The 27,076-nt window shown below is 36.9% G+C and overlaps 1 protein-coding gene across 12 annotated transcripts in view; it reads right to left on the bottom strand.

Annotated features, from left to right (window-relative positions):
- The window catches only part of CYRIB (CYFIP related Rac1 interactor B), a 162,125-nt gene that overhangs the window by 25,137 nt on the left and 109,912 nt on the right, over positions 1-27,076 (bottom strand). For 8 of the 12 annotated variants that reach the window (XR_008619502.1, XR_008619503.1, XM_028500185.2 and 5 more), the window contains 3 exons: positions 12,123-12,205; positions 4,880-5,001; positions 688-793 (listed from right to left, as the gene is read on the bottom strand). Coding sequence is in view for 8 of the 12 variants with exons in the window: in XM_028500185.2 (XP_028355986.1) it covers positions 688-793; positions 4,880-5,001; positions 12,123-12,195 (301 nt within the window). In the remaining 4 variants the exon portion in view is untranslated. Of the gene's footprint in view, positions 1-687; positions 794-4,879; positions 5,002-12,122; positions 12,206-13,133; positions 13,217-27,076 lie in introns of all 12 variants that reach the window. The other 4 variants (XM_024129367.3, XM_024129366.3, XM_055091209.1 and 1 more) reach the window with 3 other exon arrangements.

Here is a 27,076-nt window from a genome sequence, read left to right as displayed (position 1 = left end):
TGAAATTTCTGACACACATCTATACCACTCCTCCCCTATGCTCCCAACTTCACAAAGTAAAGCTCTTCCAATTTACATCTTTCAAATTACACAAGCAGCTAAACAGCTAAATCTTACCTGTTCTGCCTCCTCCTTCTCAAAGAAAAAGAACTCCAATTTTGCTTATTCACTGTATTAAAGGCACAATTCTGATCTCTGAATAATTTTTCCCATGTGAGGGAAGAAGCAGATGGTTATGAATTCTTGTTACTTAACGACTCCCTCAATAACTTCGCATATAACATTAGCTTCTTATTTCTCATCTTGTACAGTTTTAGGTACATGAACCAATCATAATCAGTCACGATCTTACGAACACAAAAATCTAAATAACCCAGGAGACCTTGGATTAGCTCCCACATATGGGAAAGGATGTGCTATGGAGCTGGAGAGAAATTCTACCAAGCTGTTTCCCATAGTAGGACCCTTTAGGCTGCAAAAAATCAGAAATTTCCTTATGGAAGTCAAAATTTGTTGAGGAAAATGGTCTAAATAAATTGAACACCTGGTTCTCATAGTCTACCAAGCTGCTTTACCTATGAAACATATAAATTTAGCAATATGAACATAAAATACTGTAAATAACTTCCAGTATCAGTAACTGTCTTTTTCACTACGCAAGTCACAATGACAAAACTTTCAACTCACCTAACCTCTGAGAAAACTCGTAAAATTTCTTTAATTTGCCTACTAGTGGGACAACTGCACCCCACGCCTTCTCTTGCAGCTTCTCATCTGCTGGGTGCTGGATGGCCTTCAAAATCCAAAGAATAAAAACAGTTAGATTTTTTAAAAATCACAACAGTATTACTTTTACATTAAAATATAGGTTTTGGCAAACACAGGAAACCCTGGTATAGTCCATGAAATTCAGAATAATGGACCCAGAAATGCTGAGAGTGGCCTTCTCAACTCCATGGATACTTTAAACCTATTATAATACATTCTTCCTTATTCTTGCAATGGATATGGATAGATGGAATAAAAAAATGACACAATGTATGTTTGTTAGGTATATTATGCCTTGATACTTTTTAGAGCCACAAAAAGAAACCAAAATGTTTCCAATATCACAGACAAGCCTTCTTAGAAATTCTTTGTTTTAAGGATTATTTTCGTAGAATAAAAGGAAACCAGAAAAGGCAGGCAATAATGAAATAAGACCCAACTCTGGGAAAAGGCTAATAAACTTTCAATAATTCAAATTCCAGGGTCCAAACTAGTTTTTAAAAAGTTACCAAACACTTAAAAACCTAAATCAGCCTGAAAAATGTGATTCAGAAATTGTCACTTATCCCCTCCCTGTAACTAAAATCCTATTCTGGAATCTAAGTTTTTTTAGGTTTTCCTAAATGAGGTGAAAAACTAGGTTCAAATGTGAAAGGGCAGAAAATAAAACATAATCTAGAGACTCTAAAATAAACATGAATATGCTCTTTCTCTGCCCAGTCTTCCAAGCCATCAGGCAATCATTTGTAAATACAGAGGGTTATTCCCAAAGAAATTTATTTTCTTGCTTTCATCTTCCTTTTGCTTACAGATGCCTTTCTTCACCGTTTTTCCACACCTTGGTTTGCTTTCTCTAACATCTTCAAATGAGCTAAACACACCATCTGAAAGGTGAAACGCATAACCAACGCCTGTTTGTAACATATCAGAAATCTAAATGGCACATTTATATTTTCCCAAGACACTAGTACCCTGACTCCATCCATATGAAACCAAAAAATAAGAAAGCAAAATAAAACTGAAGCCAGATAGATTTAGAAGATGCTTCAAATAAATTAGCTACAAACTAAATAAATGGGCTATACATTGTTTAAGCAATTTGCTTTATAAGCTTGCCATTGTATTCAAATTTTCTTGATTTTTTAATATAAGCAAATAGGAGTCTGAAATGAATCCCACTTATATGACTATCTAGAAATATTGTAATGTTAAAGAAAACCAGACATTACAACATATAACAACCCTTATTTCACATTGTATTAATGTGACTATTTCAAAGGGACTGTGATATTATCCTGATGTATATGAAAAAATCCTTCTAGCCTCCAGTCCAGTCTCAATGGTTTCAGATCAAGTAGTAAAAATTTGTTTATTACTTGGGAAATAAGCAAACAGAAAGAATTTTAAAATTTATTTTCTTCTCCTCAGAAGTCTATCCAACCTTTCTTGCAAGGATCTAAAAATGGTTTTCTAAATATCAACTCATTCTCGTAATATAAAAACGCTCCAGCAAATGTCACCCATTTTCATAACTGAATAGAGTTAACTATTTCCTTGGCCCTGCCTTGCCTGGATTTAGAACTGAAGACACTGTCTGCTCTTTTATGACAACATTTTATGGTTCTCCTTATAATTCTGATTCTTTCTCCTCTCAGATCAGTTTTACTGCTGTTAGATAACATTTCTGGTACAGCACCCATCATAGCCCAACATGAAAAAGGGCACTTAAGTAAAATGTCAATGGTGAGGTTGTCATGGAGCAATTATTATAACTTTCATTTTCAAAAATGTTAAAACTGTTACGGATACATCAAAGCATTAGGGAAAGTTCTTATTTCCCTCTCTAGTGGTTTATTCTAGAGAATAAGCTTTGTTTATTGAATAGATTATATCTTAAATCACATTTTATTCAATTTTAGAGTCATGTTTAATAAAGTACTATTTAAACAAATATATATATAATCCACATCATTAGCATAGTAATAACAGTAAACTCTCAGTCTATGTTCTATGTGTCAGCTTCTATGTGTCTTTGCTGATGGATTATCTAACTTTATCCTCAAAACGACTCTATGAGTTGCTTCCACATTTTTTCTATGATGAATAAGGTGGCCATAAAGGTTTTTACATTTATCTCCCTCTTGAATGATAGCATTTGGGAGAATATTTTCTAAAATTAAGTATCTGATAGAAGAGTATAAATAATTTTACAGATCTAATTTTATACCTTGCCAAACTGACCTCCAAAAAGATACCATTCTACAATACCACTTGCATTAAGACTACCTGTTTCTTCATAAACCAACCAATATTAAACTTTTAACACTTTATTACTGTACACAGTAAAATTTCCTGACAGTGATGGGCATTTATTGTAAACCTGAACATTTTTCTATTGTGTGTTTTCTCATAGGTAGAATGGTTCTTCTACTAAGTCAATTAAGTCTTCATATTGACCTATGGCAGTTTTGGTAGTTATATCTGTTCTTTATATATTTGGTATATACTCAGCTTTTATATGTTTAGGGAACTTGAAATTCACAGAAATGGTTACATGCCTTCATTTACTGAAATCTTAAGGTTTTACTCAAGCTAATAATATTGGCAAGATTAATCTAAAGCTCTTGCATTTATTTCTTCAACAGTTACTAACTGCTTACTAAGCACTATACTAGGTGCTGATAACACAAAAATAAGTAAGAAAACAAGTTTACCCTCCTCAAGCTAGCGGTACAGCAGTGGAGATACAGACATCATATATCAATGGTTTAAAAAAAAGTGATGGCTACCATAAAAAAACATGTGCAAGGTGCTATGGCAAAAGAGTACAGGGAGGTAGAAGATTATTGGGATTTGAAGGAAGGATAGGAATTGAACAGGAAAAGAAAAAAAGAAGGGCATATTCCAGACAAAAACAAAGGCAAGTAACTGTACGTAAGTAAGACATTCAGGAAACAAGCAGTCCAGTGCAGGAGAGGTAAAACATGGAATTCACATTATCTATAACTTCCCTGCTAATGATACGACCAACTGCTAATCTAAACTAGACACCATGGAATCATTTAACTCCTCCTTCTCCTTTACATTAAACATCCCGTCAATCATCCAAACCTGTGGCCCCTGGGTCCAAAACACTTAGTGACTCAGTGTCTTCACGTGTGTGCACTTATTTCTTCCTTTACTAGTACTCCAAATGTCATTAGAGGAAACAGGTTTGATATGGTCTGTAAACCCAAGAGATCAATCCTTGAAAACCTCTGCACTGTTAGTTACAGAGAAGAATAACAGAAACAGAAGGGCAGGAAAAAATGAAGCAACAAAGTGTGAGCTATGCCTTCAAGAAATGTAATGAGAAAAAGAGAGATAAGGTCCAGAGGCCAGGGAGTTTCTTTGGGTAGTACAGGACACTTGAGTATATGTGTACATGTGCTGGGAAGGAGTCAATAAAAGAAAAAAGAAAGAAAATGTAATTAAGAGAAGGAAATTAAAAGAGTAAAGTTCCAGAGAAGGGTGGAGAACAAAGGTAGAGAAGTTAGTCTCGGTAAGAAGTAGGGACAGCTTCTTCTGAAAAACAAAAACAAAAACAAAAAAAAACAGAAGAAATGTAAAAAAAGATGGATGGAAACCTGGATAAGTTCAGAGGTTTGGGAGAAGAAAGCTGAGGGAGACCACACCAAACATTTGCTCTGTGGTATCAAGTCATCAGACAGAGTTGAGGGGGTCCAGATCACAAGGATGGTTTCAGCTTCCTCCTAGGAAGCTTAGGAGGAGCAGAAAAATAGACTGGCAGGACAAAAAGAAGCCACAGAAAGTCTCATGTTCTCCCCTGCAAAACCAATATAAATAGCCACCATGGATACTGTAAATTTCAGGTGTGAGAATAAACCAAAAAATAAAATTTTCTTTAATATATATAAATTACACATTTATAGAACCTTGTTTTCCTTTTACCCTTGTATCACTGCAACCACTTTTGAAATAATGCAAGTGATCTTCCTTTAAATAGAATATTTAATATGCAAACAGACAATAAAGTATAGAAAATAATAGAAATTAAAAAGAGGGACATAGTAATTTTTAGTTTATTGGAAAATGTATAAACATGCTTTACCTCTCGTATTTCATGGCCAGCTCCTCTATATGACTGCAAGTCCTCCAAGATGCCTTCTGCATCTTTTAGTACTACATTCACCTGATTATAAATTTCCTTCTCAGACTCTGTAGGCTGGGCATCTAAATAGCAGGAAAGCACAAGAAAATTTAGAGTCACATGATTTTTTTTTTTAGTACATGTATAATAACTCTAAGCATTGATTAATCCGATTTTCTAAAGATGACTAACATTTTTTCCAGTGCTAACTTTGCACTTCTTAGAAAAGACTGACAATTTTTCCATAGTTCTACGTTTGAATAACTATCCTCAAGTCTGTAAATATCACAAAGAAGCAAGGGAACACCAAACATTACTATTTATTTTAAGTTACAAATCATGACATGGTATATTAAACAAACAAGGATTATAATTCAAAAATTTTAATTGTGAGTGTTAATAATCACTGTTTCTACTATATGCATCACTAACAGTAATGACTGTAAATGTATGAGTAATGATCTATTTTAATGCAACAGAAATGAAAGGCCTATTAATACATCTTGCTCATCTACAGTTTAAGACATAAACTATTTTCCTATAAAGTTCATTTTAATGACTGAGTTTTGATATAAAAAAATTAGAAACTAAAAAAAAAAAGTTTTTAGATGCTCCCTTTTTCTAAAGACCTTTATATTCTGTACCAATGAACTTCTCTGCTGATGAACAAAAGGTCCAGATTCCTGTGCAGAGGAGTTCGAACTATGAAACTGCTCCAGAATCACTAGGCTACTAAAAACTAGATACTTAAAGATACAATAGTATCACTGAAATTTTGAAATACTAAAGCAAAAACCGAGTTCCTATACACTTGGGACTGAGTGAGAGGAAAAATGGAGAATTATACTTATAAAAAACATAATCAGGAACACAAACATATGGGCATTTCCACTACCTGTGGTGTTAGCCACAAAACATAGGTTAATAGATGAATAATTCTGGATTTCTGTTAGACTCGAGGTGACAAAAATCCCGTTTTCAATACCTTGGTCATTTGTTTCTCTAAGGATAAATCTTTTTTATTCAATACACTTGATTCTTTTTTGGGGTGGGGGAGGGGAGAATTGGCTGCTCTGCGACGAAACTGAGTTTTTCATAAATCTTTCCAACTAGACTATATCCAATACTACAGATAAGGCATAAAGCACTTAAAATAATAAACATTATGATTACCATAATGTTTTAGAGAGCAACTTTGATGTCAGAATTCCTCCATGCTAAAATTTTCTCTTACTCTGGAGGTAGGGGAGGCAGACCAAATTTATAATATGAATTAAGAACATTTCTTCACCAATCATATAAAACTAGTACCTAGAATTTTCTGCACATATTCCACCTCCCCATAAATACACAACGATCTATTTATTCCTTTCCTTAGAAAAATTTTACAAACTTAGTTCACACATGAAACTAGGAGTCCAGATGCCTAAAACCTGTAACTTTATTTTGTGCTTGGGGCAAGTCATAATTCAATTCCATTTATTAAACCTAACAACTAGTCAAAAATATACCATTTATATTTTTTTTAATCAACAAGTACAGTATCAAATTTTAATTTCAACATACTTAAGACATTACTACAGCAACAATAAGTAACATTCACATGCAAAGCCAACTTAAGAATTTGTGTTTTCATATCTGTTCCCTTATTTTTCAAATTTCCTTTCAGAAATCATGTATTTTTTTTTAATGAAAATGTTATGACAAAATAATTATACAAGAGGAGTCAACTGAAAAATTAAAAAGACCCTGTGTCCAAAGCTATAAAGGTATTACTAGGAGCAAATACTGATATTATAGCTAAATGATTTTTTAAAAATCAGAGTTTGTCATTTGGCAGTAGTATTTTTTCACATTTAGCCAGACCATGTTCTCCAAAGTCATAGTTAGACACACACTAAAAAAAAAAAAGGTACACCTCATAACTTTTATACTTACACCAGATGCAGTAGAGAAAAATAGTTTTACATGCAAAACAGCAGTTTTATACTTTTCATATGGAATTGTGAAACTACAGACATAACATCAATAGTAGACACACATCATAGTTTGAATTCATGAAGTGGGAATTCATGACAAAGGACAATATTTTGACTATTATATAGTAAAAGATATTTGTGAAGTTTGAAAATACTAAGCTACGTATTTTGGGTGTGGTGACTAGCTGTTAACAGAAAAATATGACACTGAGAATTACATACAAAAGAAACATTATCAGATAGATTTAAATAGACCTTGGAAGTGGTTAATAATTTTTAAAGGTTTAATAAATACCAAGAAATTTAAAAATAAAGGAGAAGATTCCAGTTTCCCCTAAGGGTGGAAAAAGTACCCAGCACCACACTGATTAAACATTTTTTAGACTGTCACAGGAAAGTCACATTTATAATTTTGAAAGCTGCTGAAGACTGCTGTAGAGATGAAGACAAACAGAAAATAGCAGACAGGTAAGCACTACTTTACTGAGAGCAAGTCATGCAAAAGGGTGAAATACTAGGGAGAGGAAAGGACTCCATAAAATAAAACACTTTCTTCCAAAAATGGTATCATATAATACAACCAAGACTTGTCACTTTGACTTTTCATAGCAAAAAATGAAAACTTTTATTACTTGAGGAAAAACACATCACTTAGCCAGCTAACAGACGGACATTCAATTGACTGCAAAATGTATCTACTACACTACTGTGAGTAACCATAGTGATTACTCATCAAGCTTAGTTTTAAAAGCTGTTCAAGGGAAATTACAGCATATTTCAGTTGCTCGTAATATCTGAAGGTAAAATTAATTATTTTAATAAATTCACACCAGTTTCCTACAGAAGAGTCACTGAAAATAATTGCTAAAATTGAAGCTGTTATGGTACAAAAGGAGGCAAAGGATCAGCTATGAAAGGAAAAAAATTAAAAGGCACGTAAAAATTGTAATTGTGATAAGGGGTCTGTCTGCTTTAATCTTGCATTCATTCATTAACTATTTACAGTCTATCAGTCGCCACAAGTCTCATCGAGGCAGGGACCTCAATGTAGAGTACATACCACTGTACAGTATATAAACTCAGTACCTAGTAGATTTTCCATGAATGAGAAGGTACAGAGATATAAATATGCCTCCAGCATGTGTTAAAGAAGGCTATTGGGCTTCCCTGGTGGCGCAGTGGTTGAGAGTCCGCCTGCCGATGCGGGGGACGCGGGTTCGTGCCCCGGTCCGGGAAGATCCCACATGCCGCGGAGCAGCTGGGCCCGTGAGCCATGGCTGCTGAGCCTGCGCATCTGGAGCCTGTGCTCCGCAACGGGAGAGGCCACAGCAGTGAGAGGGCCGCGTACCGCCAAAAAAAAAAAAAAAAAAAAAAAAGAAGGCTATTATGCATTTTTATCTAAATAAATATAATCCTATATCATTTTAGAAAAATAAATATAAGAAAATGCCACCAGAAATTTCCAAGTATGGGGCAAAAGCAATTGAAAATACACAAAAATAAAATGGAAAAACAAAGTTAGACTAAAAGAGTGGGTATTATCAATATTTTTTGTAAATGGGGGGTAAGGGGAACAGGCAACACAAAAGACACAAGAATTAGAAGAAATGTATGACTAAGTGGAAAGGCTATAACAAAGAATCAAAGGAAGTAAGATTCATTTCTCACTTACAAATGACCACCTATATTTACTCTCCTATTTTGGCCTACCTGGAGATAACTAAATCAAGGTTAACTGATGAATACTGAACTTCTATAATTACAGAGCACTATGCTAAGGTTGGGAGGGGACAAAAAAATAAAAGTCCCTCTTCTCCCAAGAAACAATCCAGTGAACTAATAGATATAGTAGTTACTCAGGCTAAAGATCTGTCATTAGAATGACCTATAAATTAACAATGTCATTATAAAATAAGAAATTTCAAGAACTACAAGAGTTTGTACGGGCCCCAATTCAGTGCTTTTAATATGTTGTCATTAGCATAACTGCTGCCAAACTGTATGGGGCAATTCTAGACTTACATATTAATTAAACCACTATTCTTAAAATCATATAGGTAGGGCTTCCCTGGTGGCGCAGTGGTTGAGAGCCCGCCTGCCGATGCAGGAGACACGAGTTTGTGCCCCGGTCCGGGAGGATCCCACATGCCACAGAGCAGCTGGGCCCGTGGGCCATGGCCGCTGGGCCTGCGCATCCGGAGCCTGTGCTCCACAGCGGGAGAGGCCACAACAGTGAGAGGCCCGAGTACCGCAGGAAAAAAAAAAAAATCATATAGGTATAATCTGTTTTCAGAAAAAGGCCCTCTTTTCTAGTACATCGAGTAGATAATGATATGTTTCACTGAACACAGAATGTCATTTCACACCTTAAGGCTTTTTTACATGTTGTTCCTTCTTCCTACAACATACTGCACTAAATTAGCCTGAAACACTCTAATTCACCCTTCACAACCCAACTCAAATATCACCATCAGAAAGTCTTCCATGCCTAACCTACTCACAGCTAGGTAAAGTTAATTAATCCCCTTCCTGAACTACACCTTGAATGATGTAAATTATATAATTAGTTTGCATTTCTATCTATTCTAATAATTTGTATTTCTATTCTACTGAATTGAGAACTCCCCAAAGGCAAGGGTTGTATCTTAGTTATCTTTGCATCCCCACTACCTACTGGCTGGCATACAGGAGGCAAGCTGAACTGAAGTGAAAAATAGTATGTGTGTGTGCAAGCACGTAAATTAAGGGCTAATGATTAAAGACCGTCTTCATTTGGTAAACTACAAGATTCCATTAAATCATAGTTTAAAATTACTAGAATAGTTAATTTTTATACAGCCTGATGCAAAATGCCAGTACATCTGTCTGTATGGAACCATGGAGATGCACTGAGCTAGATTTAACCAATTAGAATGATGGAAATAGTAAAGCTAAATTATTGTGGTAACCTAAATATTACTGTTCATCTAGAAATAAATAATGTAGTACTAATACTCTATTTAATAAAAGAATATGACTTTATCCTCAGTAATCATAATGAACTGGCAAATCAACTGTGTTGGCAATTTTGAATCTGGTATAAAACAGGTTAAAAGAAAGGAAGTTTCAAGGGGGTCACTATAGTAGCCTAATGATAAAATACACTTTTACAAATGCATATTTCCAAAAAGATGATAAATATTCAAATGGATGGGAGATAAAATTGATTAAGAGAACTCTGATGTTAGATTTAAAAGAAAAAATTTAAAAATGTAACTAAGAATTAACAAGGGACAAACTCTGGCCTAGTCTGCAGTTTGTTTTCACTAAATTTCATTTACAGTATACCAGTAAGTGTCAAACCAAAAGTTCTACATTGGCTGATATAAGCAACAAATATTTAATTTACATCTGCCTTTAAGACGTTAACACTTTATATGTAGTTCTCCATTGTTGGTTATTATTGTTCTTGTTAGCAATTTTTACCTTTTCCTGCTACTAAATTAGCTATTTAAATTTTAAGGATAATGATCTAAACTCCCAAAGATTAGAAAACCAAGACCAAATAATATTTTTTAAACTACAGTAAATTCACTCCTTTCACTTGACCACAACATAATGCTAGGTTTATAAAAAGATCAAGTGCCAAGTCTTGAACAAGATCTTGACTATATCAAAGCCAAGATTCTGCAAACGTAAGGAACTTGAGACAAAGAGTAAAAAGGAGACAGAATAGCAGGAAAATATACAACAGCAAGTTTGAAACAGATGCAAATGAACTAAAATACAGCTCTAATGTAAGTTGCCTCATCTGAAAGAATAATCTTCAAGTCAGCAGCAATCTGCTCAACATCCCCAAGCTGATTAAAATTCATGCTAAACATGCATTTAAAACAGCATTGTTAAATTGTTGAGAAGGGTCAAGAAAACTACTATTCAGTAACATTGTCCCCTAAAAACCAAACAGTATGGGTCCTGATATTGACATTACTACCCTTTGCTGGCCTGCATACAGTACCCAAACTGTAACGGAACATTAATAGGAATGTAATAAAAGTAGAAAAATATCAGAGACCACAAATTATCCCATCAAATGGAGATAAGCTATAAATTAATGTGCTCATATGAACTGTCCTGGTTTAAAGAAAAAATATATGAATTATTCATAATAGAATGAATTGTATAATATCACATAAACTAAACTGAAGTTGATGGAAAAATGCAATGTCTCTCTGGATTTATTTTAAGAGATTTATTTGTTTTAAAAATCAGAAAAGGTCTTAAATTTTAAGTATTTAAAAATCTGTTCAAATGTTTTAATCTCAGATGAAAATGTGGGGGGTGGGAGGAGGGGGTCACATGATTTATAATCTAAAAGCTCTCTCTTCACCCTTTCCTAACAATTTTCTAATGATGAGTTAAAATAGCAAGATTCACACTAAAACACCAATTTAATATCATTGTTCCCAATTTGACAACCAGACAAGCTAAAGCAACACTGACAGCCAAAAAAGCAAAAGCTTTTCAACATGCACAGGGGTCAATGACACTTACCTGCCACTCTTAGACCATATTATAATAGGTCATGCAACATAAAACAAACAGAAGGCAAATTACTTAAAGGTCTGTGAACCCATTATTTTTCTTTTTAGAGTTAGAAAAAAAATGAATTCCTGAAATAAATACATATAATGAATTTAACTTTTCAAATTAATTATCTGCAAAGATTAAATAATTAAGGTTCACACTTACCTTTTAATATTATGCCCAAATTACTGAGCTCTGAATGGCCTTCATGAACAGATTTTGTATTCAAAATATTTCAATAGGTACACAGAGTAACTGAAACCAAGTCAATTTTTCTCAACTGCAATGAATTTTTCCCCAAATATTGCTTCTAGTTAACAAAGCTTGAAGTAGCATTTGTCCTTTCCACCAAAATTTTTTCATAAAAATGTTTTCAGAGAATCTCAAATATTTTCATTAGATCTCAAATTATAAAATAATGTCCAACTAAGAGATATGAGTCTCTTACAAAAATTCAAGTAAAAACATTTTATCACAATTTAATCTATAAAATATGACTTCCAGTTCTAGAAGGCACCAGAAATTTTACTCAAACAATTCATAGCTCAGTCATGCAAAGCAAAAGTTAAAAAGATGGCAAAGTGGAAACATTCATTTAGTGCAAGACAAACGCAGTCTACTGCAGGCAAAGAAAAATAGATATAAAATCATCTTCTCACTTTCAAAATCAAGGAAAAAATTTGGCCCCTGCTCAAGGTCTGTGCATGTCAAAACTTTAAGAAGATTCCCCATGTTAAGGTACCTGTCAAGACAAGAATGAGAAAAGAGAAAATATCCCTTTATAAAAAAGAACATCTGAAATTTACTTAAAAAAAACAAAAAAAACAAAAAAAACAGTAACAGGGAAAACGTTCATTAGGCCATGAATTCGTCCTTCAGGTTACCCAGACTGTGCTCTGGAAGACAGCAAACCGGGTTCTCAAGGTGCTGATATGTAGGACCTAGAGGTGAAATGTAGTTTTCCTGTACACAATGGCACAACTGTTGCTCTAATTCTTCTTAAAATTCTCCCAAGTTTCATTAATGGCCTTATAATGAAAAATTCTTTAAGTATTCCAATAGTGCTAGTATTCTGAAAAAGAAATTTCTGATCAAGAATTATTCACATGTAATCTTGTTTAATATTGCACTGAAACAACAGTTTATTTCAAAGCCAAATATTAAAAGTTTTGGCCACAGCTCACCTTTGCATTTCACCTTAAAATAGCAGAATATTAAACTACTTCCTGTATGCCGTTAAATAAAGCATGTATTTCTAACCAAATTTGGATTCTCAATAATTTGTGGAGGTTACTTAGAAAGTATTGATTCTGGATATGCAGCACAACTCTGATTTTTCATAAAAATTATCATAGGATTATAAGCAAACAGATTGTTGGGCAAAGTCACTAAGGCATACTATTAGAATGTTCATCATAAGGCTACTTGCTTCATGGACTAATGAAAGGACAGCACTGGCTACAGACTCAACATGATTTCAGCAAATGAAAAACTAAATTATACATATGATGAGTGATGCTTGCCTACGATTAAGAAAAAAGTCATGCAAACTTTGTTTGATCCCCATACTTTATTAACAAATAGTCTGGCTGGCCTTCACTGTGGTGTGAGTATAATTAATCTTTCACCTTTACCATTATGCACCAGCCGTGAAGGGCTAAGAGACTTACTTTCAAAGTCCAAGAAAAAATGTGCTGCATTGTGGTCTATGTCCCTGGTTAGCACCTTAATGAGATTACCCATGCCAGCAAACCTAAAAATAAAAATGGCAACATCATTTAGTTCCAGTAAAAAAGTTTTTAAGCAGAGGCCTGGGATTCGGCAAAGGCTGGCTTGCTCATAATTACCAACAGGTGCAGGTTTATATGCTTCTGGCGTTGAAAATTTGGAACAACAAAAGCACATTTGGCTCTGAGTTTATAGCTCTTGTCCCTCTTTTCCACATATCAAAAAAGTTACATAAAGCAAAACTGGTAAAAAGATTAGATTTTTACATATAACTTGCAATATTTACATTTGATTAATATCTATGCTAGTGTTACTCCTTTAAAATGTTTGAGGCATATATTCTCAATTTAAATTAACATCAAAAATAGATTTCTCCACTAAGTAAATATTGAGACCATTATTCTTAAATAATAGGGATATTGCCCTTCTTGCAGAATCAAATCCTATTGGGAATACATGGAAAACAGTACTCAAACCACACTTAAAGACTGAAGGGAGATATCAATTAATGACCCATTTTTAAAATTTTACCACACATAAACCAGTATTTCTTACATTTTCTATACTCCTAAGAATAATCAAACTTTTTGTTATTTAACTCATAGATTGATTATTCAACAATATCAACTATATACAAAGTATGTAACTTAGAAGTTAACACAGCAAACAAACACAAAGGGAGCCAGCAATTATTACAACTTCATAAATTTGCAGAGGAAAAATAATGAGATGGTATAAATCTTGCCCAAGAATTTGCCATGACTCAGTGAGGATGAAGGTGGAAGGAGGGGGTCAGGAACACCCAGGAAACCAGATTCAAACCTTGTAGTTGCAGTAACTATAGGAAAGGCAGACTATGGTATCACAGGCATCCCATACCCTCCCCTCCCCCAATCGCCATACTTTTTCTCCAAATATGGAACTACTGGTAAATGTAAATGAAACAAAATACAGAAGCAACAATATTTTTATCAATAAAAAAAACACCTTATTGCTCACCCCTATTACAAGAAATCTGAAAAGAGCTCTCTGGCCAGCTGTGCTGTGCCCCCTTCCTCCACCTACTCTCTGGACAATGGCATATGTTCCTCACTTTAAGCTTCGCAAAGAGGAAATAACAGTATATGTATAACAGTTATTTGCTTTAGAGATCAAAATCTGATGGACTGACGCATACTTCTTAGAAATGTTAAAAGCAATCTAATTTATTTACAAATATGGTTAATACGAAGGATCCCCTCTTTTAAAATGATGCCCCCTATGCGAGAGGTAGGGATCTGTTATTTTTGATATTAAAATCCCTATTACACAGAATTTCATTGGAAAGTTTCTGTACAATGTATGACACAGATGGACTACGTGAGATTAAAACTAAAAGGGAAATATTTCATCTTAATTATCTTTTACACTGTAAAAAAGTTTAATAACACCAAACTTTTATATATAAGGAAAATATAACCATTTTTCCAAAATCATCACATCCAAATAATTACCTTAAATTGTTACTAAATCTATTCAATAAATTATTTTAGGAACATATGGAAAAAAATATTTCACAGCTTCAATTTTTAAAAGCTTTCAAATATATACGGAGTTTCTGTTTCCAAACATATATAAATTCTCTCACTAACAAGAACCAAGACCAAATATACAAAGAATTACCTAGTGGTATCAAAACTTCAACCACAGATGGAAAATCAGTATGAGAGAGTACTGTAATTGCCTTTAAGAGGAAAAGGCAGCACACCGTTTGGTGTTAAAAGAGTTTAGACTATGGAAACAAACCAAAATTCCAACTCTAGCTAAATCGCTGTTTGCCCTTGAGGATGGTAGTCAACCTTTCTGGGACTCATTTTCTTCCTCAGTAAAACACACATTTCATTGTAACCATCTTAAATAAAGGGTTATTATGAGAGTTCAATGAGATTAAACACTGACTTATTATTAGCACAGTGTATGGCACAGAGAAAGCATTCAATAAAAATGCTGCCTGTTGTTATAACCCCCAAATCACAAAATAACTTTAAAAAAATAATAATGGCTCTACTTCTTTTAACACAAACCACAGTCTTCAATCTGTCAATGAATTTCAATGTTATAAATCAGAGTAAATCACAAAACCCACTTTTAGCTCACTTTTGTCAAGAATATTGCTAAAATACTGTCCTAAAATTAGTCCTATGAGACCTTCATCAGGTACAGGAGAGAGGGAGAAGGGACAGATTTAAGTTTCCTTACCTTTGTACTGGTATGCACACAGTTGATCCTCAGGGAAAATACTGAAACTATCCAAGTTTGTCTGCTCCATTTTTCTACATCTACTTCTGCAAATTCCTTCCGTTATTTAGTCCTTCTTTCGAGGCACCCCAGCCTAATGTGACCCTAACACCCCTCACCCTGCATCATACTTGGTCCTCACCTAGTCACTCTTCACAAGCACTCAAAGATTCGGAATTTTTTTATCTCTTCATCCCAAACAGTGACTCTTAGCTAGAAAATGACCCAGTTTATCTAGCACAGGTTTCTCAACCTCAGCTCTATTAACATTTGGGGCTGGGTAATTCTTTTGTTGACAGGGGTCGGTCTCTCACTGTTAAGATCTTCGGCAGCATCCTGGGCCTCTACACGCTAGATGCCGGAGTAACCCACCACACAAGCTGTGACAACCAGAAATGATTCTGGATGGTGGCAAATGTCTCCTAGGGGGCAAACCCTACAGCACACAGGAAAGATGCTGTGCAGGCAACCCACATCACGTGTGTCTCCAAATAAAAACTCATGGAATTTTTCAAAGGTCTGAAAACAGTTCATTATAATATTATCAGTTGTCATATCTTTTATAAGAAAAAACAAAAAAATTAAAGCCATATCTCTGCTGTCTTGCATAGTTTAACTCTTCAGTCAAAAACAAAACAAAACCAAAAAAACCTCTCCATCCCCTCAGTGTGACTGATTTCAATGAATATGACATAATGGCTACCTGGCAGTTCTGCAAAGTACCAGACTGCCTGGGTTCAAACCCCCCAGCTCTGCCACTTTCAAGATCTGGGACTTTAGTCAAGTGTCCTAACTTCTCCATTCCTCAGTTTTCTCATCTATAAAATGTGTATTATAATAATAATATCCACTGCAGAGGGTTCATAAAATCATTAAATGGGTTAATATAAGCAAAACATGTAGTATCATGCCTGGCAAAGTGTTTGCTGCTCTCGCTCTGGCTGTTGTTAGAGTGACCTGACTGACCCACAGGATCTGTCCCCAGTAGCAGAACCTGTGGATGTGAGGCTTTGGAGCGTGTGGCAGCTGTATTTCCTGCCCTAGAGGAAGCCAGTCTGTCACAAAAGAATGAAGCCAACATGCAGTGGAGAGCCACAGAAAGCATTCACAAGGCCTTAATTTCTGATTCTATTTGTTCCCAAGTTTCAGCTGCCATTTACCTCAGCTGAGTTTAGATTTTCCTCTGCTTTTAACATATCCTCGTTTCTTTCAATTTCCCTTTTACCTTTTTAGTTGAGTTGGGCTTCTGTCATTTGCATCTAAAAGAGTTCTGACTAATATGATTTCTAAATTTCAGATGAATAAATAAATCTGATCCAAAGGATATAAAAGATTTTTCAGAGTATATAAAACTTGGTCCAAAATACTGATATACTTTGGAGGCACTATTTCAAGGTAAATAATAAAAATTACAACTTAGGATAATAAACTGTCTTCCAATCTGAATTTAGGCGGAAAAAACTAAAGAATTTTCTTTCGATGTACTTTTTATTGTAATCCTTGGATTTAAACTAAATATTATAAATATTTACTAAATAAGCTAAGAAGAAATTTGATACACAGAAGTCAGATATAGTTTACTTCAAGTGTTTGCAATATTTTCCATGTATTTTTGTGACTACGAGCTCTCATGTTATGTGTTTGTTTCAAAGTTGGAGGCTTATCTGGAAAGGAACATGCTCTTCCTGGCCAGTAGTCTGTGGAATGTATTTCTGAGCTCACGAAAGGCATTTAATAAATACATTAGACCATTTTCCCATAAAACATCTGAAAAGAAGTTTCCTTAACTAGAATAATAGAAGCCACTAGAAACACAACTACATGGTACCGTTAATATGTTACTTCATCTCTCTTTCTAGAAAATTCCTAAGAGACACTGTTACTTCATCTACTCTTTTGGGCTCGAGAGGGTTTTATAATGCTGTCTCCTATGCCCGGAATGTCACTTCCAAGGGCTCTCCCACAGCTGGCTTCTGTTCACCCTTCAGGCCTCACCTCAAATGCCCCTCTTCAGAGAGGTTTTGTCTGCCAACCTCACCAACAGTAGTTGCGCCTAACACAATCTAAGTGACTATGTTTGTTTAGTGTCAGTTTTCTTCACAGCCAATTTATAAATTTAATAAATACTTCTTGGTGGGGGAAGAAGGAAGAAAACCTCATAAACATACTGACAAGATTCACTGTAAACCACGGTTTCTTAAACTCGGCACTATTAACATGCGAACCATTAATTCCTTGTCGCGGGGCTGTCCCGTACATTGTGGGATGCTTAGCAGCATCCCAGGCCGCTACCCCTTAGACACCTGGTATCACCCCACACCCAGCTGTGACCACCAACAATGTCTCGAGATATCGCCAGATACTCCCTAGGGGGCAAAAGTTAAGAACCTAGGCCCCAGTTAAGAACCACTACTGTCAACGTGTGACCACAGACACGAAGCACACCCGCAGGTTGGCCTAGCGATCCTACTCCTGCCTGCAGTCACTCTACTTCCCCCTCCACCAGCTGACCACTCCCCAAGGCTTTTAAAAAAAATCTCCTCAAACCTCAATCTATCTTCCATCCTCACATGAAGAAATGACCTCCCTACATCTTTTACCTGCAAAAACCAAGAAAAGGAAACACCTACTATCCTTTCTAAGCCCCTTTCTTCATCAGTAACCACTCACTTTACCTCTGCACCTGTTCCTGATAGACAACCTTTCCTCAGGGCACCCGTTCTCCTATTCTCTATATGAAAAGCAAAGCTTCACATCCCCTCTCCCTCTCCGACCACATCGTCCGGCCCGTCCTCTTTATAGCAACCTGTCAAATGAGCTGTCTGTAGTTATATTCTCCTACTTTTCCTCTTCTCATTGTCTCAACTCATTCCAATCTGGCTTTTACACCTACCACTACGATGAAGCTGGTCCCTGTCAAGCTCACGGAAACCTGCATCTGGCGAAATCCAAAGGGCAATTCTCACACCTCAACTCACCGGACCTCTTAATAGCCTTTGACCCAACTTATCATTTGCTCCTTCCCGACACACTTTCTTCATTTGACATTTAGGACACCACATTCTCCTGAGCTTCCTTCCTGCTTTATGGCTATTCTTTTTCTGGATCCTTTCCTTTGGCATACATGCAGTTATTTCTCCCACCTTAATACAAAACAAAAACCTATCTTCATTCTATTTGCCTCCCCAGCTCCCACCCTATTCCCTGCTTCTCTGTGCAGCAAATTCCTTAAGAAGAGTTGCCTACACTCATTGTCCTTTATTTCTCTCCTTCTACCCTCTGTTAAGCCCACTCCAACCTGGCTTTCTGCCCAATCCTATACCACCAAAATTGGTCTGGCAAGGTCATCAAATAACATCCATTGCTAATTCCAATGGTCAATTCTCAAGTCCATACCTTATTTCACCTGTCAGGAGCATATGACACTCTCTCCTCAATATACTTTTATCATTAGCTTAAAGGATACCCTCCCTCACTTCCTTCACTGCTATACCAGTCCGGTTCGTACCACCATTACCTCTTGCTCAGATTACTTCCAAAGCCTCCTAACTGCTTCTACCTTTGCCTCCTACTACAATCTCTTCTTATTATAAGAGGCAAAGCAATCTTTTAAAAATACAAATGGACCACATCCTTTCTGCGCTCAAAAACATGCAATGGCTTACTCCTACATTCAGAATAAAATACAAACTCTTCACCAGGTTGTACAAAACCCTACATGATCTGTCCCCAACTCACTCTGGCCTCATCTCCCATCACTCTCCACAACAGCCTGTTGCAGTTTCTCTAACACAGCAAGATTTCTCTCTCCTTGGAGCCTCTGTACCTGCCTTTCCTTGGCCTGGGATGCTTTGTCCACAGACCTTTAAATGACAAGCTACTGCACTTCATGTGGTCGTTGCTTTAATTAGACCACCTCCGAGAGCACTTCCTTCACCAATCCATCCATAATACCTCTTCCTCTCGCTCCCTTCCCACATGGATGGTTATCACCATCTAACACATATTCATTCCTTTGATTATCTGTTTAGTCTGTCTTCTACTGCAAGGTGAACTTTAAGGAGACAGGAGCTTTGTTTTGTACGCTACTCTATCCCCAGCACCTAGAGTAACGCCTACAATGTTGTAGGTAGTAACAAATATGTGTTGAATAATTCCATGATCAAAAATACATATAGAAAACAAAAATCTGTCTGTAAAATTACAGGAGTATTTCAAGGAGAGATGAAAGACCAAAATAAATACTGACAACTGAAAACTATGAGTTGAAAAAAGAAAAAAAATGGTCTGAGAATTAGGAATAGCTCACTGCATTCCCAGTCGAATAAATGAAGAGAGTCCTTCCCTCACCCCGCCCTCCCATAAAAACCATTAATTTTGGGCTTCCCTGGTGGCACAGTGGTTGAGAGTCCACCTGCCAATGTAGGGGACACGGGTTCATGCCCCGGTCCGGGAAGACCCCACATGCCGCGGAGCGGCTGGGCCCGTGAGCCATGGCCGCTGAGCCTGCGCATCCGGAGCCTGTGCTCTCCAAAGGGAAAGGCCACAACAGTGAGAGGCCCGCGTACCGCAAAAAAAACAAACAAAAAACCCCATTAATTTTATGTACAAAAAGTTAGAATTTTTGAAATGTTAAATATTAGGGAAATAAACTAACAGACACTATGAATATCAAGAAAATTACAGTTTGCCAAGATAACTTAGGAAGAACATAATATCCTCCCATAGCCATAAATATAGCTCCAAAATATAAATAAGAATGGAGACTAGCCTGTATCAGAATTCTGATCTTCGTAAAACTGAACAGCACTCATAACATTAAAATTTAAACCCACATTTTAAAGCTTATTCTATTTAATCTCCTTTAGACCATACATCTTCCGAAAAAGTCCTATTTGGGAATTCTTCACATCTTCTGATAAAAAATTAAAAGCAGAGTGCCAATTCTGTCCCCTCAAAATTTTACAAGGAGGACAAACTCCAAAATCAAGCCAATATCCATTACCATCTTCAACTCAGATAAATGAATAAAGAACACAGAGAAATGTGGTGTTAAGAAAATAAGGAATGAAGAGATTAGTGGTAGGACGGGAATAAAACACAGACCTACTAGAGCATGAACCTGAGGATATGGTTTAGAGTTAACTAATTCATGATTTTAGTCAAAGGCCATTACAAAATACAATAATACATAGGGAGGATGGGAGGGAGGGAGACGCAAGAGGGAAGAGATATGGGAACATATGTATATGTATAACTGATTCACTTTGTTGTAAAGCAGAAACTAACACACCATTGTAAAACAGTTATACTCCAATAAAGATGTTAAAAAAACAAACAAAAAAGAAGAAAATAAGGAGATACTGAAAACATACTTGGTTCTAATAAAACCACCGAACAATAGATTTCATAAGAATGCCTTAATACAATCCCATTTCTTCCAATTTACGGGGACTAAAAATGTGTGAATGTGAAAAAACTTGTCAAAATGATCACTAGAAACTACCAACCATTTTTGGTGTTAAAGACATATAATTTCTTATATTTACCCAAGCTCTGAATCCTAGGCAAAAAGGTCTTCTAGAAAACATACTACCATACAATGTTCCTGAACTATATTCTGTCACACATAAAATATTACTTAATATTAAATATGTTATTTCTCAGTCTTACAGATATTCAGACCTATAGAAGCAACTGAAAATCTTAAAAATTGACAAGATGATGAGTTACTCTGGAATGCAACTATGCTTCTGCTTTACTTGTCAACCAAGAAATTTCTGGTTCTCATGTAACATGTACCGTGACTCTGAAGCAATATTAACAGAATGGAAAATCAGTAATGAAAAATATGACACAATGTTCACTGACAATGGTACACAACACGATGAAGGCCAGGAATCACAAGTTCACACTCTTCAGTTGTGTATTCAAAAACTATAACACAATGTAACATCACAAAATGTAGTATTTTGCACAAGCAAAAAATAATGAATCGCTTTAATAATTGTCCTTCCAAAGACAAACTACCAGAGATACAATGGAGTCTAGAATCGCTTTGTCATTCATATATTCAACCAAGTAGTTATTACGTGTTTAAAAATCTGCTTTAACATAAAAAGCATCAATATTGTACTAAGATAATTAATGCCAACAGGAAAAAAAAATCACTAATAACTTCCACCTGCTGGAGCCTGTTGAAGAAATAACAAAATTGATGTGCTCGAAGAGAGCAATTACAGAAATATGATATGACACATGCTGAAAAAAGCCTTCTAATCAATCTACTACACAGAAAATGTTGCAATTTGGTGAATAAAAAAGTGAAAGGCAAGTAGAAACTATCCTGAAAACCAGTTATGTAACTCCAGTGCCACATTTCTAGGTCTAAGGTTTAAGGATAAACATTTCTCAAGTGATTACATGAAGCAGAAAGTACAGGCTAAAATAGTAGAAACGTCAAAATAATTCAAATGATATCAACAATCTCACTTAGCACGTCTGCCTCTGAAATAATTCAGGCACCATCTTTTTCAAACAGTGCACAAAGCCTTGTTTGCAGAACTGCTCTTAAACTGCATCATCACATGATTTGCAAGCAAGTGTCGATTTAATAATGAACAGCAGAAGTGACTCCAGGAGTGATCCAGCAGCTGACAACAGGGCAAGAATTAAAATTTCAATATATCAAACTTTTAACATCTGACTATTACAATTAATAACATTATAATAATTAAATTTTGATAAATTTTCAGATTTATTCATGCATCTCAGAAGTTCATTCTGTGATGATTTTCAGCTTTGGCCTTGGCTGAATATTGATTATTGGCCAAATGTGTATTTGATGTACCCCGATACAAGTACACAAAGGAAATATTCAACATAGGGCAGAGTTAATATTCAATAAATATCTAAAGAATTAATTTAATGACTGTAAATAGGTGGATCCAATGGCATTTCTTTCATGTAAAGGATCAGTTAGGTACCCAATAATATAATATAAAGGAGAGATATAATCATAATTCCTTCTTAGCTTCTGATAATGCTGCAACTCACATTAGGAACATAGCAGTTAATGGTTTTAAACATGATCATTTTACGTAAGAAGCTGAAACAGTTGAGTGCCAGTATAATGGAGAGAAACAACCAACTCAAGCAAGTCCACCAAAAAGTATGTGTAATAATTATCATGACGTTATGCTGTTTGCTTTGCCGATGGCACTGCAAATGCACATCACCCCCTAACCTTCTCACACCTACTTCTCCACCTTCCTTTCCCCCTTTCTTCCCAACAAGAGAAGCTGCTAAACAGAATCTTTTGTTCTAACACAATGACAGTGACTGGCAACAAATATCTGTTCATTAAATAGCACAACCGAGATTTCCCTTTTGCTCTTGCCCTTGCTGTTTTCTGATATTTCTGTGGTAAACATGCTTAAGCAGAACCTGAGCTCCCAGGACTGCAACTCTCTCCCCACATCTGGTTCCACTGAACTTGCAAAATAAGTAGACTCAGCGTTCTCTCTGGGACTCTAGATTCATACATCGTTTTTTCCATTCCACCTGTACCCCTAGAGCATGAGCTATCCAAGAACAAAAATTCTGAGAGGAAGCATGAAAATGCTGTTATTGTTGGCCTTAAATCAACATGGATAAACGAATGCCGTGGAGTCAAAGAGGTGGACGGTGACGGTTTGCTACCTATTTCTCACACCCCCAAGCCTATCCTTCTATAATCTGCTTTGTGATGTTGGGGAAAGGAAGCTGTGAAGTGTACGTCCTAGACTACTTTCTCAGCTGACTTCTCGGTATATTCCATCAGTGGGAGCCACTAAAAGAAAACTGGAAGGTGGGAAGAAAGAAGGTCTCTCTTTCTGTTTTTCAAGTCCTGTCAGCATTTCCTGTGAGCAAAAGACAGCTATGGTTTCAGGCTCTAGCTTCTTGTGGAACTTCTGGCAGCAGCAAAATGCCTGGCCCCCTTAGAGGTCTAAGCTTCCAGCCTTCCTCCACACGCCTAAATTCTGCCTAATCCACCTCTTGCCTTTTCTCCCCCAGCTTTAGGAGTGATGGTTACTTCCTGTGGTTACCATTAACATCCCAGTTACTGGACTTCCCCGGGTAGTGCGGTGGTTAAGAATCCGCCTGTCAATGCAGGGGACATGGGTTTGAGCCCTGGTCCAGGAAGACCCCACATGCCGCGGAGCAACTAAGCCCGTGCGCCACAACTACTGAGCCTGCACTCTAGAGCCCGCGAGACACAACCACTGAAGCCCGCGCGCCTAGAGCCTGTGCTCCGCAACAAGAGAAGCCACTGCAATGAGAAGCCCGCACACCACAATGAAGAGTAGGCCCCACTCGCCATAACTAGAGAAAGCCGGTGTGCAGCAATGAAGACCCAATGCGGCCAAAAATAAATAAATAAACCATTTTTTGAAATTTCAAAATATCTGTTACCTCTTGTGATATTATAAGAAATATATATTTGGCCTTTATCACCAGTTCCTAACACAGAGCTCCTAAATCCCTGGAATTTCCTGTGTGGCAGGAGCCTCTTGTTTTTTAGATGATACTTGGCAAGCCCCTAGTTAGCTTCAAGATGGGGACTGGTTGCCACAAAGACCAAGGCGTGACTAGAGAGTTGGAACTTTCAGCCCCACCTCCTGACCTCTGGGGAGCGGAGAAGGACTGGAGATTCCCACAGAGCTGGGATTCAGGCTGGGGCGGCCTGTCTCCATGTGCCCTTAGCCACTCTGCTCTACTGAAATATGGCTTGATGTCGAATCAGAGAGAGCCTTAGACATCAGGTTAAGGAATTTTATTCTCTACAATGAATATACTCTATAATGGAAGGGTCATGGGTGGCATTAAACATTTTTTAATTGCAAAAAAAAAGAATTGAGTTTGATCATCAATAGACGATGATTTATCATCAGTCATGCCTACATAATGGAGCCTCCCGGTTGGTAAATGCATCTACATGCTGGGAGGGTGGCACAGCCCAACTCTACGGGGACAGAAGCTCCTATGCTCAGTATACTTCCAGACCTCACCCTATGTACCTCTTCATCTGGCTCTTCATTTGTACCCTTTATAAAATCCTTTATAATAAACTGAAACAAGTAAGTAAAGTGTTTCCCTGAGTTCTGTGAGTCATTAAAGCAGATTATTGAACCTGAGAAGGGGGTCGTGGGAAGCCCCAATATATAGCTGGTTGGTCAGAAGTAGAGGAGGCCTAGGATTTGAGACAGGCATCTGGAGTGGAGGGCAGTCTTATGGGATGGAGCCCTTAACCTGTGGGGTCTACACTCACTCCACACAGTGTTAGAATCAAATGAATTATAGGACACCTAGACGGTGTCTGGAGAGCTGAAGAATTGGCTGGTGTGGGGAAAAAACCCCACACATTTGGTGTCAGAGGTGGTGCTGCAGAACAGTCCAGAATTGGTGACAGAAGTTGTTTTAAGTAAAAACACAGACCCCAGCATCCATTTTTTGCTCAGGCTTCCAACACTTGCATAAATAAATACATATATTAAATTTCCTGTTTTAAAATACCTAGCAAGGTTTCTGCTTTCCTAGTTGAAATCTGACTTATACAGAGGAACTCACAGAGGAACTCACAGAGAGTAACTTAATTCTTAACCTTACCAACACTATCTAATCTATCATCACCAGGTATTAGTGTACCTCTTAATAAAGTGACTCTGATTCTCCTTACTCTGCAAAATATAAAGAAAGAGAAGCTTGATCCAGGTGTTCCTGGGTGCCCAGCTACAATACCATCATACTAGTACTAAAATCTCACCACCAATCCCTAGCACAATGTATTTTATTAGTCTAGTGATTAACATGAAGTTAAGCTACTTGCCTTAAAGAAATATGACATAAACAAAGAATGGAACGAAAACTGGGAGACTTGATTTCTAGTTTTGACTCTATCACAAAATATGTGACTTTACACAGGTCAGTTTACTTGGTAGACTGAATGTCTCACATTTCTTCTGGCTCTGATTCTACATATGGTACGATATGCTGACATCTAGTGGATACACTTAAATTTAGTATTTTAAAAAGAAAAGTCTTAGTTAAGCTATTTTTTTTCAATTTTTTTCAATTAATTTATTTATTTTTGGCCATGTTGGGTCTTCGTTGCTGTGTGCAGGCTTTCTCTAGTTGCGGCGAGCAAGGCTATTCTTCGTTGCGGTGCGTGGGCTTCACATTGCGGTGGCTTTTCTTGTTGCAGGGCACACGTTGTAGTAGTTGCAGCGTGTGGGTTCAGTAGTTGTGGCTCGTGGGCTCTAGAGCGCAGGCTCAGTAGTTGTGGCGCACGGGCTTAGTTGCTCCGCGGCATGTGGGATCTTCCCGGACCAGGGCTCAAACTCGTGTCCCCTGCATTGGCAGGTGGATTCCTAACCACTGTGCCACCAGGGAATTCCCAGTTAAGCTATTTTAAATAAAACACTCACTAGGATGCCTGGATATGTGCAATAAGTACAATAAATTAGGAGACCAATGTTGCTCCTTAAATGGAAGTGAGCCATAATAAAAGAGTATTACATCAGATTGTCATGGCATCTTGGAGTTTGATTCAAAGATTACTAGTACTAGTACTCTTCCATGCACCCAGCCATTAAAAATTAAACCACCAATGCAAATTAGCTGCCTGAGTTGCAAATTTAGAAGAAAGCAAAGAAATGCTTCCTGCTCTAACGTCCTGCATTCAGGGACAGACAAAGGTTATGAGAAGGACTAGTACAAAGTTCTGAAGTAAATAATTTAGGCGTATACAGGATGGTGTGTGATGGAAATATGAAAGCAAAACAAAACTGAAACTCAGAATTACCTATTTTATAAGTATTTATTATGAAAGTTTCTCTTTAAAAAAATATGATCATTGGGCTTCCCTGGTGGCGCAGTGGTTGAGAGTCTGCCTGCCGATGCAGGGGACGCGGGTTCGTGCCCTGGTCCGGGAAGATCCCCACATGCCGCGGAGCAGCTGGGCCCATGAGCCATGGCCGCTGGGCCTGCGCGTCCAGGGCCTGTGCTCCGCAACGGGAGAGGCCACAACAGTGAGAGGTCCACGTACCGCAAAACAAAACAAAACAAACAAACAAACAAAAATCATTGAACTGAATTCACTTTCTTAAAATTTACCACTATTTTCAAATCCAGGAAAAAATTATACATACCTATAGGTGGTAAAAATATACATGTTAAAATACAAGGGAATGATAAACACGAAATTTAAGATACTGGTTATCTCTGGCAAGGGACAGGGCCATAGCACTGGGAAACTTCAAAGGTTTAGGGAATACTCTAGTCCCTCAATTACTGGTGGATTCATGGAAATCTTTTATTTTTAGGCTTTTAAATTCACAAATAAAGGTATATATTCTTTTGTCTGTATCAATAATTCTAAAAATTTTAAAACTAAAGCCACTGATGCTCAGAGAAGACATGTAGCTCATTCAAAGATGCCCAACACGCAGTGGTTGCGCGTCCGCCTGCCGATGCAGGGGAACTGGGTTCGCGCCCCGGTCTGGGAGGATCCCACATGCCGCGGAGCGGCTGGGCCCGTGAGCCATGGCCGCTGGGCCTGCGCGTCCGG

The sequence above is a fragment of the Physeter macrocephalus genome, chromosome 15 (assembly GCF_002837175.3).
Source record: "Physeter macrocephalus isolate SW-GA chromosome 15, ASM283717v5, whole genome shotgun sequence".
Classification (NCBI taxonomy): Eukaryota; Metazoa; Chordata; class Mammalia; order Artiodactyla; family Physeteridae; genus Physeter; species Physeter macrocephalus.
Note: the sequence above shows the minus strand (reverse complement) of the source record. Positions and strands in the feature narration are given on the sequence as shown.